This window comes from Branchiostoma belcheri, unplaced genomic scaffold, assembly GCF_001625305.1.
Source record: "Branchiostoma belcheri isolate BF01 breed outbred unplaced genomic scaffold, Haploidv18h27 scaffold11, whole genome shotgun sequence".
NCBI lineage: Eukaryota > Metazoa > Chordata > Leptocardii > Amphioxiformes > Branchiostomatidae > Branchiostoma > Branchiostoma belcheri.
This window is the reverse complement of record NW_017802491.1, coordinates 2,688,536-2,702,958: the sequence shown is the minus strand read 5'-3', so window position 1 is coordinate 2,702,958 and position 14,423 is coordinate 2,688,536. Positions and strand designations below refer to the sequence as shown.

The window sequence follows — 14,423 nt, the reverse complement described above, 5'->3', positions numbered from 1 at the left end:
TGGAGCGGCCAAAGGATAGATGAGATGGAACGCACTGACTTTCTTTTAACATATTCTGGGGGTTTGGAGATATATGTTTGCGTAAAAAGCGGAGTGTGTTTATTACAATTAAGCAATTAGTCTCGCTGTGCAATCGCAATAACGTCATATTCAGAATTCAGGCATCCTTCATATGTGCATATGTGAGGGTGCAGTGGGAGAAACAGTATGTGTAATATATATATATATTACTTGTTATATGGCGTTATATGTATATCTCATTCTCACTTCTCATTACAAACATAGGACAGTGTGGATGGAATACCTTTCTCACGATGTTAGTGGTATTTTCAATTCAGGCCATGCCGAGAAACACAAGGCAGGTTTTAAATGGAAACAAGAGTTCCGAGATCTCATACCTCCATGAAATATGGGCTTGATATGTAAATGTAAATTTCTTCTTTAATTACGCAAATGACCTCTGCATTAACATAATATATATGCATCTTGATGTTAACTTTTGATTAACTTAAAGATGTCCCAAGTATGACATTCCCATCATTCACCATTGAGAAATCATAGATTTTTTGCATTAATTATGCAAATTAGTTCATCATTTGCATCTGTTGATGTTCCATCTGCCATAGGTTACATACATTACATACATACATTACATGCATGAATGTTCTACAATGTAAAACACTGTAATTATAGAATTTCCTCCTTAATTATGCCAATTAAGTCCTCATTTGCATAATTTGCATTTAATCATGTACAACTCTCTGTCAGATACCTACACACCAAAAATGATGAAAATGCGTTGTTCCAATCTGGAGTTATTGGCTTTTAAAGTTTTTACCAGAAACTAACCTGCAGTTCCAGAACAAGCTGCTAGGGGGACCAAACTCACGCCACTTATTCCTGACAGGATAAGCTATCTGTCACCAAAAATTCAAGACCATAGCTTGTTCAGGACAAAAGATACCAAAACCGGAAGTTCTGCTGCAGTACCAAGGTCAGCCACCAGGAGGCCCATACTTGACCTTGACCTTTGTCTTTCCAAGACTTACCATCATACCAAATATCATGGTAATCCATAAAGGCGTTCTGAAGTTATGCTGACTACAAAGTTGCGGAAACACAGACAGACACACACACAGACAGACAGACACACACACAGACACACATACAGACAGACGCCGCCAAAAACAATACCTCCATTTTTCATGGAGGTAATTATCCCTCCCAGATAGGATAGAGCAAACACTCTCAGTGGGTGCATTGACCGCATGAAAAAAAGAAACGAGCTCGACTTGAGAAAAGTACACAGGCGGTAGCAGTACTGGTTTATACCGGTAGATGACTCTGCTTACCAGTCAATGAAGAGATCGCGTCACCAATGTAGGCTTTTTCGGCCCTTTCATGCAGAGCTTGCAATCGGGAAATGCGGGATAACTTACACCAATGTTCTGTATTTGTAAAGAATAGTTTTTTTTTTTAGTTTCACAAGTCATGTCTGTCAACCTCTAGCAGATGTGAACCAAGTCAAGTGCAATTTCGGAGCTTCTGCTCAGCAGATGTCCCGGATCAATACAGCTCTTTTGTGAGATGTGGGTGGCCCTGAAAAGGGCCGGTGGTTTTATAGATTCCCGTCGCTTACTTGGAGCTGGTGTACTTGGTGACGGCCTTGGTGCCCTCGCTGACGGCGTGCTTGGCCAACTCGCCAGGCAGCAGCAGACGGACGGCGGTCTGGATCTCCCGGCTGCTGATGGTGGAGCGCTTGTTGTAGTGAGCGAGGCGGGAAGCTTCAGCAGCGACACGCTCGAAGATGTCGTTGACGAAGGAGTTCATGATGTTCATAGCCTTGCTGGAGACACCGGTGTCGGGGTGCACCTGCTTGAGCACCTTGTAGATGTAGATGCCAAAGGTCTCCCTCCTCCTCCTTCTCTTGTTCTTACCACCCTTGCCCATTGGGCGGCCCTTGCCAGCCTTCTTAGTTCCTTTCCCTGTCTTCGGTGCCATACTTCAGATACGATGAGTGCCAAGTGATGGTTGTCTAACGAGCTTGTGATTTTTATTGCCTCTCGACGGTGAATATGCAAATATAGGGATTTCAGGTTATCCTTTATTCAGACGTGATCGAAAGCGAATGCTGTTTAGAATTTTGATTGGCCAAATTACATTAGAAGTAATACATGATTGGGTATATTTTTCATTTTACACTGCCATTGGTCAATGACCTTGAAATTGATACATTTGAACACGGTTCGTCACTGTCCTTCGGCTGCGTCCCCCATTGGTTGATCAGCTGGTCTGTGATTGGTGGATATTGACAAGGAATGACGCCATTGGTTAAAAGTTCTCATATGGGTAATAAAATCGTTATGATTTATTCGGACTTCGGCGAAGTACAATCTTTGGCCACAACTGGGGATTCATGATTGGCTAACTTTTCGCGGGTTTCGCTATCATTGGTCAGCTCTGTCTGTGCACAGGATCCTTCCTGTGGCTATAAAAACCAAATTCATTGACGAGTTTTCATTGCTACTTGGAGGATTTGCTTGAACGCTTATATCTGAAAAGTCATCTGAAAATGTCTGGTCGCGGAAAAGGCAAGGGCAAGAAGGGCAAGGGGAAGTCACGATCTTCCCGTGCAGGGCTCCAGTTCCCCGTCGGCCGTGTGCATCGTTTCATGAGGAAGGGCAACTATTCCGAGCGTATTGGCGCCGGCGCCCCAGTCTACATGGCCGCCGTGCTGGAGTACCTGACCGCCGAAGTCCTTGAGTTGGCCGGTAACGCTGCCCGTGACAACAAGAAGACCAGGATCATCCCCCGTCACCTTCAGCTGGCCGTCCGTAACGACGAGGAGCTGAACAGGCTGATGGGTGGTGTGACCATCGCCCAGGGAGGTGTGCTGCCCAACATCCACGCCGTGCTCCTGCCCAAGAAGAAGTAAACTTGAAGGACAAGTAAAACCACCGGCCCTTTTCAGGGCCACCCACATCTAACATAAGGATCGTGTCGTAACACAGGCGGATGAAACTTTTAATTACATACGGTACTTTTCTGGTGACTGAAAGAAAATCTACATGTAACTGCCATTAGCATGATGACATTGTAATCCAAGCCGCAACTACATATAAGTTTGCGGAATCCTGCAGATTTGCTTACACTCGCTAGAGGCCGAAGCTGTGCGTGCGTAAATACGATTTGTTTCCGGGTCACGGTTTCGCATGGCGGTTATCTGCTAGAATACGTCAAACCCGATTCTCTCAAAGCGTTGTAACTGCCAGTTGAAGTGTAGCTATAGGAGCACCGAATGGCCACAGATGTGCAGGACCGTGGGTGTGAAGGAGAACCACCGCCCCTGCCTCCGAGGAAGGCCAGAGAAACTGCTGGTTCACAGTCTTCAAGTCAACTTCCTCATGTAAATTATGTCATTCCTTCTCACTGTGCTGGGCCTATGATGGAGTTGGAGGATTATTAAGTGTGATCATCATATGCCATAGTACAAATGTATGTCGCATTGCTTTGTCGTATAACTGCTATAAAGGCATCAGAGCGATATTGATAACGATGTCAATGCTAGTGACGCTTACTCGGGGAGGGATGCTTCGAATTCCTGATTCCACTGAACACTGCCAGTAAGGCTTATTTTGATGCACGTGTACTAGTGTAGTTTTATATGGCTCGATATCGGATAGTGAACAGCGCTGTCCAATCTTTGAAGTCACTTTCATAGTATATTTCAGGTAGCTCCTTCCACGTCAGACGATGCGTTGACCAGCCCTGACCGGGTGCCGCCCACATCTTGTCGTGTGGAGGAACTGCGTCGCATCATTACCGGACCTTTCGGTCTCGTCCTCATGCCCTCTCGGTCGCACGACGAAGTGTTTCCGCGATTATACGTCGGCGAAGGGTGCGTTTTTTCTTCTTACCGAATTTTCTGGAAAGGCCAAGGTAGAGTAATTCCAAATTCACGCTTTAATCAGGGCATAAAATACAGTAATATGAACTACTATTATGTTGCTTCTTTGCAGTGTATAAACATGTAACTTCCTCATGTATTTCCATGCTGTAACTGTATATGTTGCATACTTGTGTTTGACAGTGACATTGCTAAGAAGCTGCCCCGCCTACAGGAGTTGGGCATCACTCATGTTGTAAACGCTGCACACAATATCGGAGTTTTCACCGGCCCCCACTTCTACCGAGACACGAACATTCAGTATTTAGGTAGGGACACGATAGATACACTGTACTACGTACTACTAGAGCAGTGCATGTACAGCTATCAATGGGCTCTGTCCTTGGTGCCTCCCCGCTATCGCCTGAAAGAACTTGCTGTAGTGTCCTGAAATGCATTAACGCAAGGCTCTCTTCTATAGCGATATATTTCATCGAAAGTATGCACATGATAACTCTGTCAAATCATGTAGTACTATACAATTTATACAACAGTTGAATAATACATAATACTTTTTACCAATGCATGGTCTCTAGTATGTCTTTTTTATACAGAATGTCTAATTGACGTTTGTGAAACGATTACTGACAAATCTCTACTTGTAATGTTAATTTCCCATGAACGATGCTTTTTTCAGGAGTGGAGGCAGTGGACCATGATGGTTTTGACATGATGCCGTACTTCATACAGACAGCCGACTTCATAGAAGATGCTCTTAGAGATGACACGGGTACAATAATCCTTAAATTCTACCTTCAATTGTCGTTGTTTGCTTGGAATCAGAAACTGCCATTGCCCTTTTCCTTATTATTTCTCCTACTTATAAAATTTCTATTGTTTTCTCCTAGCAAAAGTCTTGGTACACTGTTTGGAGGGTTTCAGTCGGTCGGCTACCTTGGTTATAGCCTACCTGATGCTGAAGCAAGGCATGATGGTACAGGAGGCCGTAAGGACAGTCAGGGATCGGCGCGAAGTTTGCCCGAATGATGGATTTCTCAAGCAACTCTGTATTCTGAACGACAAACTGCTGTCGTCAAGGAGTAAACAAACAGAAACTTAGTCTGGGGTCGCTGGCTAGCAACCTCACTTTTAAGAATTTATAGTAAGAATTTGTAGAATCTTTTGTACAAAATATACGTTTTCTTACAAATGTTGCATGTTGTATCTGCCAAGTAGTAAAATCAAGAACCTTAGACCGTGATGATATGTGTATGTGACAGTAAGACACATAACTGCTTTTAAAAACCTTCATTTTCTGTTGTACTAAATGGATATTATATAAATTTATATATAGCTTCCCTTGCTGCGCTTTGGAATAAATACTCTTGTACAGAAAATACATAAATGCAGGGTCCCTTGTATCTATACATAAGTTCCAGAGAAAGTTCAGGGAAGTAATGCGAACATTTTTTGAAAATAACAAATTATCCGCTAGGAGACCTAGTTCAATGACCTCGGTCACACGCAGGCGCACTCCAGACCAGCGTTCGCTCGGACACCTGAGATCTGAACTTTGACCTCTTTAAGGTTGCAAAACACAGTGTCATACATACACTATCTCTGATGCAGTAAAACATCCAACTGTGTAGATGAAGTGACGGTTGACTCAAACCACCGGTACCCGTGCAACAATGTCGGTTGTCTACCCTGTCCCGATTGGTGGCGTCTTTTGGGCCAGAACGCGAAAGAGACCAAGGGTATTGTGGGTAAACGCTGCACGTCACTTAACAAAGTGGGCGTGATTGTTTTTGGATTGGTTTCCTCTTCTTGGTTTGGTCGACTACTTCCTCTTGTATTCACACATCGAGCAGGTTTCCACGGCTTTCAGAGAACGCCCCGCGTTTCTGTTCAGTATACATCGGTGTCGACCAGTGTCGGCCGTAGGTACCCCTGCTCCAAAGGACTTCCTTGCTCAGTGTTCTGGCGTTTGGTCACGACTCGATGATGGCGTCCTCAGGCCTGTCTTTTGAGAACCCCGTGTTCGCGGCTTACGCTTCCTACGCCAGCCTCGTGGTGCTCAAGATGTTTTTCGTGGCGTTGTACACCACACACACACGTTTCCGCGTCGGGGTAAGGGACCTTATTTGCCTTCAATCTTAGCTTTCCTTCTAAATGTTTAGAGTTTGTGTGGAGACCTCTGGTTTATAGGTCGGCTGAATTTGCATGGGGTGTGTCACCGTGTGTATGTGTGTGTTTGTTCGGCCTGTGACTGTGTTGGTCCACTGATCAAGCTCGTGTTATGCTCATGTTAATCTTTGTCAGATATGTGCTAGGAGCAAATTTATTTGACTGTTAAGCTTTTCTTTACTACCATTGTAAAGTCGGGCACTGTTAACAAAGTAAACACTACTTAACTTAATTAGCACTTGCAGAGTACATTCCGGAGTCGGTCACGAAGCATAGCCGCGGGCAGTTGAGCTATGACTCGGCACTACACCTATCGGCATTCGATCAATGGCCGTGCACGACAATTTTTTGGGGGGTTAAGGGCTTAGGTGGGTTATAATTTGTAGCGTAAGGATTTTAATGTGGTAAAATTGTAATCAGGACTGCTCAAAATTATAGAGATACTGTCATATGAAATGTCACCTGGACGCATGAAACTTACTTCCGGGTTACCGTAAAATACTGTTGTTAAACCATTGTTAGTCTATTCGCGTCTGACTCTCAGTCTCACAATAACCGACCACATACGCAGGTTTTCGCAAACTCTGAAGACGTCAAGGGCAACAAGGGGGCTGTGGCTCGACTGGACAACCCTGACGTGGAGCGCGTGCGCAGGCTGCACCGTAACGACCTGGAGAACATCCCTGCCTTCCTGGTCGTAAGTATGATGGCGCGAAAAAGGAATTTCGGGATTTGGGAAATGAGGGATTGTCCGTGAGCAGGGGTTGGAGGGTTTGGGCGACGTTTGCTGTTTTCTGTCTATTTGACCAATTTTCTACTCTTTCCAGGTGCCTCCGAAGCCTGGTAGAGGCTAGTTGTAATTTCTCTGTTGTCTCCTCCCACAGGTGGGCCTGCTGTACGTGCTGACCGGACCGTCCCCCGGCGTGGCCGTGTGGCACTTCCGTGTCTTCGCGGCGAGCAGGTGTCTCCACACCGTGTCGTACCTGGCGTCCAGGCAGCCCCATCGCGTTCTGTGCTTCTCCGCGGGTCTGCTCACTACCATCAGTATGGCTGTACATGTTCTGATGGTGGGAACTCTGTAAACAATAGAACACATCTCCCAGATTTGTCTCGTATATGGTGGCCTGGCTATGGTACCTTTTCTGTGTCCTTTGTGAAGTGAATCTTGGTGAGCGATTGAATCAAGACATGTACATGTACAAGTAAATCATCCTCCTGAGATAGGTACTTACGGTGGTTTTGTCCTAATAGACTAGTTTAGGCAGATACATCAAAGTTAATTGCGCCAGGAAACAATCATACATTTAGCTACCTAGTATTGTTCAGATCATACAATTGGTTCACAATGTGTATGAGGCAAGAAATGCAGTCCTGATAGAAAATGATACACTTCGAAGTTTAAAATTTTCATTAGTGCCATAAATAGATACGACATTTTGATGTATTAAATGTCGATACAGTTTCGCTGGCTAATGGCCAATTCTGTGTGTAAACCATGCGAGTGATTTAAAGAGTGTCACTTCAATCGCTTTGTGAATGGTGACGTACTGTTGTATTAGAAGGGTCATAAGGAAATACATTTTAATCAGTTGCCATTTTTCACACACTTTTTGTTTTTCTTTCTGCGTCCCATCATATCGGAAGTGCAGACGCACAGCGCAGTCACAGTCCGCAAGAGCGGGGAACCTGCTGAGTGCACCTGTACACCGTCACAAATACACGTAGTTGGTTCGTTTTAGGTCAAATAATCAAACTGATAAGTCTCACTCACTCTGCCGCAATTGTAGCGCTGCTAAAATGCTCAAATGATGGCTCACCCCTACCATAGAACCAGTGTGGGGAGGGACGACTACTGGCACAGTTCCAGAAGGGGCATCGACCTTTAGTTGCAAGCCTCTTGAGGTTCTGTAGTTTCAAACAAACAAAACGCAATAGAAAGATTTGGCTTTGGATGTTAATGGGTATTTTACTAAATTTTTAGAAGCGCTATTTCCACAACACTGCCATTAAAGTAAATGAAAGAGTAATTTCGAAGAAAATGACGTCGAAAAGTGATGGCGATTAATTTACGTTGCTCGGTGGTTGTGGTGCGATTTGAAGTGTATGCATGCGGTGTGTATCTTTGAATGCGACAAATTCCCTGATATATCGTCAGCCTTTGGCTTTTAACCAAGGGGCAAAGTCCACCAAATGTATGATCTAGCACGCGGTACGGAATCAGTGGGCTTTGTATCATATTGTTGCAGAGTAAACCTCTGCAAATTTTAATTTTAGACAGTTTTAACATTGCAGCTTGCACTTGATTGTCAACAATTTCATCATCCTGGGAACTTCTATGTTTATTAAACACAGAATTCACAATGTTGCAAAACAAAGGCTACACCAAATCAGGTCATTATTAAAATGATTGCGGACATGTGACGTCATCCCTATTGCAGAGACCCGCCTTCTTGTCACAGTGGAATTTGGTTACACATTGTTTGCGAGCCAGCGTCTGATCCAAGATGGCGGACAGAGTTGTGTCGTTCGATAACCCCGTGTTTGCGTCCTACGCTGCCTACGCGGGGCTGGCCTCCATGAAGATGATGGGCATGACGCTCGTCACCGTTTACCACCGCATTACCAAGAACGTAAGTCCATGTAGTTCTTGTGTTATCTATGTAATGGCTGGTTGTGTACATATGTAGTCAGCTTGGTTCACAGGCGTGTGCATGCATGGCAAGCCCTTAAATAAATAAATGCGTGTCGAGCAAAACTCTGGCTGGCTAAGTTTGGGTATCTGGTGCCCCACACTCGTTCCAAGTTGGACAGTTTTATGTCGGACAGTGTAATGATGATAATAGCAAACTTCAACTCAGGCGACACTCTACTGCATGTGCAGTACCCATCATGGTCGCACTGACAGACAGGTCACGAAGTGATCGATGGCAGCAATGACAGGCTCCGTTGTTTCATTCGGATTTCTGTCACGTCGACCACGTAGGTTTTCTCGAATCCGGAGGACACCTGCTTTGGGGCTAAGGAAAAGTCCGTGGTTCGGCTCGACCATCCTGACGTTGAGAGAGTCCGGCGTCTACATCTGAACGACCTCGAGAACATCCCACCATTCCTAGTGGTGAGTTGTCAAGAACACTGTACATACGCTAGCAGCCTCTGCACCATTCATTTTCACCTATGTCGTTCCCTAATGTGAGTTTTACAGCTGTTGAAAAGTTGTTTTTATTCAGACCAAGAGTAATTTCCATACTGTAGTGTATTCTTCCCTTGCTCACAGATCGGGTTCCTGTACGTCCTGACCAAGCCGTCGTCTGACGTAGCGCTGTGGCACTACCGCGCCTTCCTGGCCTGCCGCCTGCTCCACACGGCCTGCTACCTGGCAGGACTGCAGCCCTGGCGGGGCATCTTCTTCTTCAGCGGCCTGGCCACCACTCTCAGCATGGCCGTGCAGGTGGTGGCCAAGGGGTCTTTGTAAAGCCCAAGAGAATCAACTGATCGACTGTGTGCCCCGACCCCATTCAGAAATTGCACAACAGATTATGTTCATTACTGAGATTTGAATAACCTACACACATGTTAAAACCATGGTGTGCATTTTCTTTCTATCTTTTTAACGATAAAAAAACCTATGATGAGTGCTTTATTTTGTCAACATGAGTATAGATAGTATATCTTTTTGCTTTGGCTGACCAACTCTGATTAATAAAAGGTACCTGTGTGTTCATCTTCGAAGATGCCATATCATCAGAATAAAGTATCCTTTCTTGTATCTGATCATTTGTATGTGTTTTGTCAGATTTCCAGTTATCTAACCACAGACAACAGAGAAGTATTAATCAGGTTGTTTTTTCTGTTGGCATAGCTCCAATCTCAGTTCAAATTTGACGTGCTGCTGTCTGGGTGTCAGCAAAGGCTAATCTGTTGTGAATTCTAACAACCTTATCACGACTGACAACAAGTAGAACCGTATCTGTGGAAAAAAACTCCATGCAAATCGGCTATTTTGTTTCTTGATTTGCAACTATCAACAATACTGAGGCGCATGTACGCCCCGTATTGCATATTTGGCTACCATCATGCCCACGGAGTATGCTGCACCGAAGATCATTGATCCATATCGAGTCAGTGTAAACATAGCAGCAGTAGCTGTTAACAAAAGGCGTTTTTGGCGCGAACTTATGAATAGGGCTCGATTACACTTGAAACCGGGTAAGGTCTGTACCGACTTCCAAGCGAGACCAAATACATGAAAGACTCAGACTTATCTCCCCAAATGACTGCAAAGATACGAAAATACCGCTGTGCTGATTATAATTCTTTTGTAAGATCGATCCTACAGTCGTAGTCTCTCATGGTACACTGGCAGATTAACCGTAAGCTAAAGTGATCCATACATTTCTTTTTGAATATTTGGTGGCCCTGAAAAGGGCCGGGGGTTTTGCCGTTCGAAGTTGTTTACTTGGAGCTGGTGTACTTGGTGACGGCCTTGGTGCCCTCGCTGACGGCGTGCTTGGCCAGCTCGCCAGGCAGCAGCAGACGCACAGCGGTCTGGATCTCCCGGCTGCTGATGGTGGAGCGCTTGTTGTAGTGAGCCAGGCGGGAAGCCTCGCCAGCGATACGCTCGAAGATGTCGTTGACGAAGGAGTTCATGATGCCCATGGCCTTGCTGGAGACACCGGTGTCGGGGTGCACCTGCTTGAGCACCTTGTAGATTTCCCTTGAGCACCTTGTAGGACTCCCTCCTTCTCCTCCTCCTCTTGGCTCCACCTGCACGGCGGGCCTTGCCTGCCTTCTTGGCGGCCTTTCCTGTGGTCTTTGGCGGCATGTTGTACACGTACAGTTTTCGACGATGAAGACGAAAGTGATCCGCACTCCGAGAACCACCTGCTTTTATCTCATTAGATATGCAAATAGCCGGATTGCTCTAGTGCGGACCTAAGTGAACACAAACAAACAAACGGAATTACAAAGGCATAGTGCCCCTATTGGGCAGTACTTGAAAAGACTTCTTCTTATTGGTTATCCAGTTGAAAGACCGTATTGGTCTAACGTTGGTCAGTCTGAATCCCCCCAAAGGGTATAAATAGTCTGAAAAACGTTGGGCAACTATTGTTTTGCTACCAAGAACAGGTGTCAAAGCTTCTATCATTCATCATGTCTGGACGTGGTAAGGGAGGAAAGGCCCGTTCCAAGGGCAAGAGCCGATCATCCCGTGCAGGGCTTCAGTTCCCTGTCGGCCGTGTGCACCGTTTCCTGCGCAAGGGCAACTATGCCAACCGCGTCGGTGCTGGCGCCCCAGTCTACCTGGCCGCCGTGCTGGAGTACCTGACCGCTGAGATCCTCGAGTTGGCCGGCAACGCTGCCCGTGACAACAAGAAGACCAGGATCATCCCCCGTCACCTTCAGCTGGCCGTCCGTAACGACGAGGAGCTGAACAGGCTGCTGGGTGGTGTGACCATTGCCCAGGGAGGTGTGCTGCCCAACATCCACGCCGTGCTCCTGCCCAAGAAGACCGCCGCCAAGAAGTAAAGAGGCAATCCTAACCAAAGAACCCCGGCCCTTTTAAGGGCCAACAAATCTTCCAAAAAGAACTGTTATTTTCATCACCTTCCAAGCTCAGGAAAGTGGCTTATATATAATGTTGTTTTCTTTTGCACCTGTCATTACTATGCAAAGCTATGCTGTTGACACGATAGACCAAGGAGTAGTAGATATCCTAAAGTGTATATTAAGTATAAAACAAGTATAGCTCTACCAACACAAGTATTGTCAGGTGTAGCTTTACGAGCAAGACAAAAAAGGGTGGTATTTTCTGTACCCCCTGTGTTCACTTATTGAATTTGGCGCCCGTTTTCCGCCGTTAGGAAGCAAACAATCGACACAATGAGTTGTTGACCTGAAAGACGATTGGTTTTCAGACAGATTCCTTAGGCTGTTTGCGGTGCTGCAACATGGATAGTAGTGTTGGTTTAAGGACTATGTAGAAGCCGCGTCGGTTGTGGCTAATAGAAACCTGTAACCGTTTTTGTCGGGATTTAGGACATGTTCATGACTTACTGTCTGAACTAGTTTCCATCTTAGAATAGAGTGGTAAGCTCGGTAGAATAAGTAGATATCAGATGTTTGGGACAACCGCCACAAAATGCGTGAGTCAACAAAGGCTTCCGGAGCAAATACAGGTGGTAAGTGAAGTGGTATACAGCTCTTTTAAGAGGATTTGTTGGCCCTGAAAAGGGCCGGGTTTTGTAAGGTCGAGCCTGATGTTTAAGCACGCTCGCCACGGATACGGCGGGCCAGCTGGATGTCCTTGGGCATGATGGTGACACGCTTGGCATGGATGGCGCACAGGTTGGTGTCCTCGAAGAGACCGACCAGGTAGGCCTCGCTAGCCTCCTGCAGAGCCATGACGGCAGAGCTCTGGAAGCGCAGGTCGGTCTTGAAGTCCTGGGCGATTTCCCTGACCAGGCGCTGGAAGGGCAGCTTGCGGATGAGCAGCTCGGTGGACTTCTGGTAACGACGGATCTCACGGAGAGCCACGGTGCCGGGCCTGTAACGGTGAGGCTTCTTGACACCTCCGGTGGCCGGGGCGCTCTTGCGAGCGGCCTTGGTGGCCAGCTGCTTCCTGGGGGCCTTGCCTCCAGTGGACTTACGGGCGGTCTGCTTGGTACGAGCCATGTCGATAGTTCAGTTCTCGGGTTAGTGAGACGAATAAAACTTAACCGTTCGCGGTTCTCCTTTATTGTGACACGATTGCTTTCCCATTGGTCACCTTGTGAAACTGTACGAGCCTTGATTGGTCTATCTTTCCAACCCGCAATTGGCTGCGAGAGTATCCTCTGCAGTGATTGGTTACTATTCAAACAGCCTAACGAACTCGTTTACCTTACTGAGCTAACAAAGACCCGAAGAAACCTTTTCACGGAAATATGTCACATCTTGCAGTATGTGGGCAACACTAGGCTAAGGAAAAAATTGAGACCAATCTGATAATAGACTCAAATTAAGAAAATATCATATCCAGCATCTACTAAGCTTATTGCAAATTGCTCTGTTATTTTCACACCTTTTAGGCACAGTCATGGGCCTTTGGATACATATTTGCCATCGGATTTGTCGACGTTATGGAGCATATAGCTCGCTCTTCTAATCGTGCTCTTTTTCACCCAACACAAATTTCAACTGACAAATGTCTATCGGCTTGAAACGGAAATATGCATCATGTTATACGCCTTTTGCTAAATCTAAACTTAAAGCTGATTCAATTTATTCTTCGATGTGAAAACAAGATCCATCATATATAGCACTATACCATTATTGCTACGATCACAGAGCTAAATATGCTACTAAGGGAATATTCCAGGAGCAGTGTATAGATACAGGTCTTTTGGAGGATTTTGGTGGCCCTGAAAAGGGCCGGGGTTTTCGTGCTTCTGATGTAGATAATCTAGCCGCCGAAGCCGTACAGAGTGCGGCCCTGGCGCTTCAGAGCGTAGACAACGTCCATGGCGGTGACGGTCTTGCGCTTGGCGTGCTCGGTGTAGGTGACGGCATCACGGATGACGTTCTCGAGGAAGACCTTGAGGACGCCACGGGTCTCCTCGTAGATGAGACCGGAGATACGCTTGACACCACCACGGCGGGCCAGACGACGGATAGCGGGCTTGGTGATGCCCTGGATGTTGTCACGCAACACCTTGCGGTGACGCTTGGCGCCTCCCTTTCCGAGACCCTTGCCTCCTTTGCCACGTCCAGACATGATGCTTCTTTCACTGTACGAAAGTGCAGATGGTTTCTTAAGCTGCAGCCAGGCTATTTGTAGGTGTTCTACGGACGTCGACGGAGTATTTGCGATGATAGCGTGATCCAATGGTTCTCAAGGCCGAACGAAACGACCAATTGCCGTACAGATAATTCCCCCAATGGTTGAAACGGTCAACAATGGACTGAAATTCTATACCAGTAGCCGTTAGAAAAAGGCATTTGGCGCGCATTCTTGAATGGGCTATTTGTAACCAGAGTGAAATGTATTGTGTTTGTCGGATACCTGATACGACGTCGGCGCCACTAGTAAGAAGGGCAATACTAAGCTAGGCGAACTGGTGAGCATATTCCATGAGAACTTAAACGTAATTGAACCAAAATGAGAGCTAAACCCACTCCTGTACAGGAAAGGTGTTGACTTATCGTAGGTCTAAGCGCTTCTGTCAATATGCTGCAGATACGCATATGCTAGCGTACTCGCTAACATATTTCGTGGCCAACACCTGTACAGTTTTCAATTCTCCCTTTTCATCATTTTTAACAAATGCAAGATTCTAGTGTTCCTTGCCAGATGTATATGATGGCTCATGAT

At 46.0% G+C, this 14,423-nt stretch overlaps 7 protein-coding genes and 1 pseudogene across 7 annotated transcripts; 5 read left to right on the top strand and 3 right to left on the bottom strand.

Moving 5' to 3' along the window:
- Window positions 1-1,494: 1,494 nt before the first annotated feature.
- Window positions 1,495-2,161, bottom strand: LOC109484154 (late histone H2B.L4-like). The gene has a single exon (XM_019787384.1). The coding sequence runs from the start codon at window positions 1,999-2,001 to the stop codon at window positions 1,636-1,638; it is 366 nt and encodes a 121-aa protein (XP_019642943.1). The 5' UTR covers window positions 2,002-2,161; the 3' UTR covers window positions 1,495-1,635.
- Window positions 2,162-2,428: 267 nt separating this feature from the next.
- Window positions 2,429-3,034, top strand: LOC109484163 (late histone H2A.2.2-like). The gene has a single exon (XM_019787395.1). The coding sequence runs from the start codon at window positions 2,573-2,575 to the stop codon at window positions 2,933-2,935; it is 363 nt and encodes a 120-aa protein (XP_019642954.1). The 5' UTR covers window positions 2,429-2,572; the 3' UTR covers window positions 2,936-3,034.
- A 151-nt stretch (window positions 3,035-3,185) lies between these two features.
- Window positions 3,186-5,244, top strand: LOC109484079 (dual specificity protein phosphatase 3-like). Its single transcript, XM_019787294.1, has 5 exons — window positions 3,186-3,406; window positions 3,732-3,898; window positions 4,091-4,215; window positions 4,584-4,676; window positions 4,795-5,244. The coding sequence occupies exons 1-5, from the start codon at window positions 3,299-3,301 to the stop codon at window positions 5,004-5,006; spliced, it is 705 nt and encodes a 234-aa protein (XP_019642853.1). The 5' UTR covers window positions 3,186-3,298; the 3' UTR covers window positions 5,007-5,244.
- Window positions 5,245-5,645: 401 nt separating this feature from the next.
- Window positions 5,646-7,672, top strand: LOC109484103 (microsomal glutathione S-transferase 1-like). Its single transcript, XM_019787328.1, has 3 exons — window positions 5,646-6,016; window positions 6,645-6,770; window positions 6,958-7,672. The coding sequence occupies exons 1-3, from the start codon at window positions 5,888-5,890 to the stop codon at window positions 7,153-7,155; spliced, it is 453 nt and encodes a 150-aa protein (XP_019642887.1). The 5' UTR covers window positions 5,646-5,887; the 3' UTR covers window positions 7,156-7,672.
- Window positions 7,673-7,777: 105 nt separating this feature from the next.
- On the top strand, window positions 7,778-9,842 carry LOC109484092 (microsomal glutathione S-transferase 1-like). The gene is made up of 3 exons (XM_019787318.1): window positions 7,778-8,703; window positions 9,057-9,188; window positions 9,348-9,842. The coding sequence occupies exons 1-3, from the start codon at window positions 8,578-8,580 to the stop codon at window positions 9,543-9,545; spliced, it is 456 nt and encodes a 151-aa protein (XP_019642877.1). The 5' UTR covers window positions 7,778-8,577; the 3' UTR covers window positions 9,546-9,842.
- A 366-nt stretch (window positions 9,843-10,208) lies between these two features.
- Window positions 10,209-14,113, bottom strand: LOC109484185 (annotated as a pseudogene).
- Window positions 11,181-11,659, top strand: LOC109484135 (late histone H2A.2.2). The gene has a single exon (XM_019787359.1). The coding sequence runs from the start codon at window positions 11,225-11,227 to the stop codon at window positions 11,597-11,599; it is 375 nt and encodes a 124-aa protein (XP_019642918.1). The 5' UTR covers window positions 11,181-11,224; the 3' UTR covers window positions 11,600-11,659.
- Window positions 12,306-12,760, bottom strand: LOC109484126 (histone H3). Its single transcript, XM_019787348.1, has one exon. It carries the CDS (start codon window positions 12,743-12,745, stop codon window positions 12,335-12,337), a length of 411 nt encoding a protein of 136 aa, XP_019642907.1. The 5' UTR covers window positions 12,746-12,760; the 3' UTR covers window positions 12,306-12,334.
- Window positions 14,114-14,423: the final 310 nt, after the last annotated feature.

Excerpts from the sequence above, each read along its gene's own strand:
- LOC109484154 (XM_019787384.1), bottom strand. The coding sequence starts at position 2,001 with ATGGCACCGAAGACAGGGAAAGGAACTAAGAAGGCTGGCAAGGGCCGC.
- LOC109484163 (XM_019787395.1), top strand. The coding sequence starts at position 2,573 with ATGTCTGGTCGCGGAAAAGGCAAGGGCAAGAAGGGCAAGGGGAAGTCA.
- LOC109484079 (XM_019787294.1), top strand. The coding sequence starts at position 3,299 with ATGGCCACAGATGTGCAGGACCGTGGGTGTGAAGGAGAACCACCGCCC. Across the intron at positions 3,407-3,731 it reads CTTCAAGTCAACTTCCTCAT|GTAGCTCCTTCCACGTCAGA; the intron begins GTAAATTATGTC and ends AGTATATTTCAG. Across the intron at positions 4,677-4,794 it reads TGCTCTTAGAGATGACACGG|CAAAAGTCTTGGTACACTGT; the intron begins GTACAATAATCC and ends GTTTTCTCCTAG.
- LOC109484103 (XM_019787328.1), top strand. The coding sequence starts at position 5,888 with ATGATGGCGTCCTCAGGCCTGTCTTTTGAGAACCCCGTGTTCGCGGCT. Across the intron at positions 6,017-6,644 it reads ACACACGTTTCCGCGTCGGG|GTTTTCGCAAACTCTGAAGA; the intron begins GTAAGGGACCTT and ends CCACATACGCAG. Across the intron at positions 6,771-6,957 it reads ACATCCCTGCCTTCCTGGTC|GTGGGCCTGCTGTACGTGCT; the intron begins GTAAGTATGATG and ends CTCCTCCCACAG.
- LOC109484092 (XM_019787318.1), top strand. The coding sequence starts at position 8,578 with ATGGCGGACAGAGTTGTGTCGTTCGATAACCCCGTGTTTGCGTCCTAC. Across the intron at positions 8,704-9,056 it reads ACCACCGCATTACCAAGAAC|GTTTTCTCGAATCCGGAGGA; the intron begins GTAAGTCCATGT and ends TCGACCACGTAG. Across the intron at positions 9,189-9,347 it reads ACATCCCACCATTCCTAGTG|ATCGGGTTCCTGTACGTCCT; the intron begins GTGAGTTGTCAA and ends CCTTGCTCACAG.
- LOC109484135 (XM_019787359.1), top strand. The coding sequence starts at position 11,225 with ATGTCTGGACGTGGTAAGGGAGGAAAGGCCCGTTCCAAGGGCAAGAGC.
- LOC109484126 (XM_019787348.1), bottom strand. The coding sequence starts at position 12,745 with ATGGCTCGTACCAAGCAGACCGCCCGTAAGTCCACTGGAGGCAAGGCC.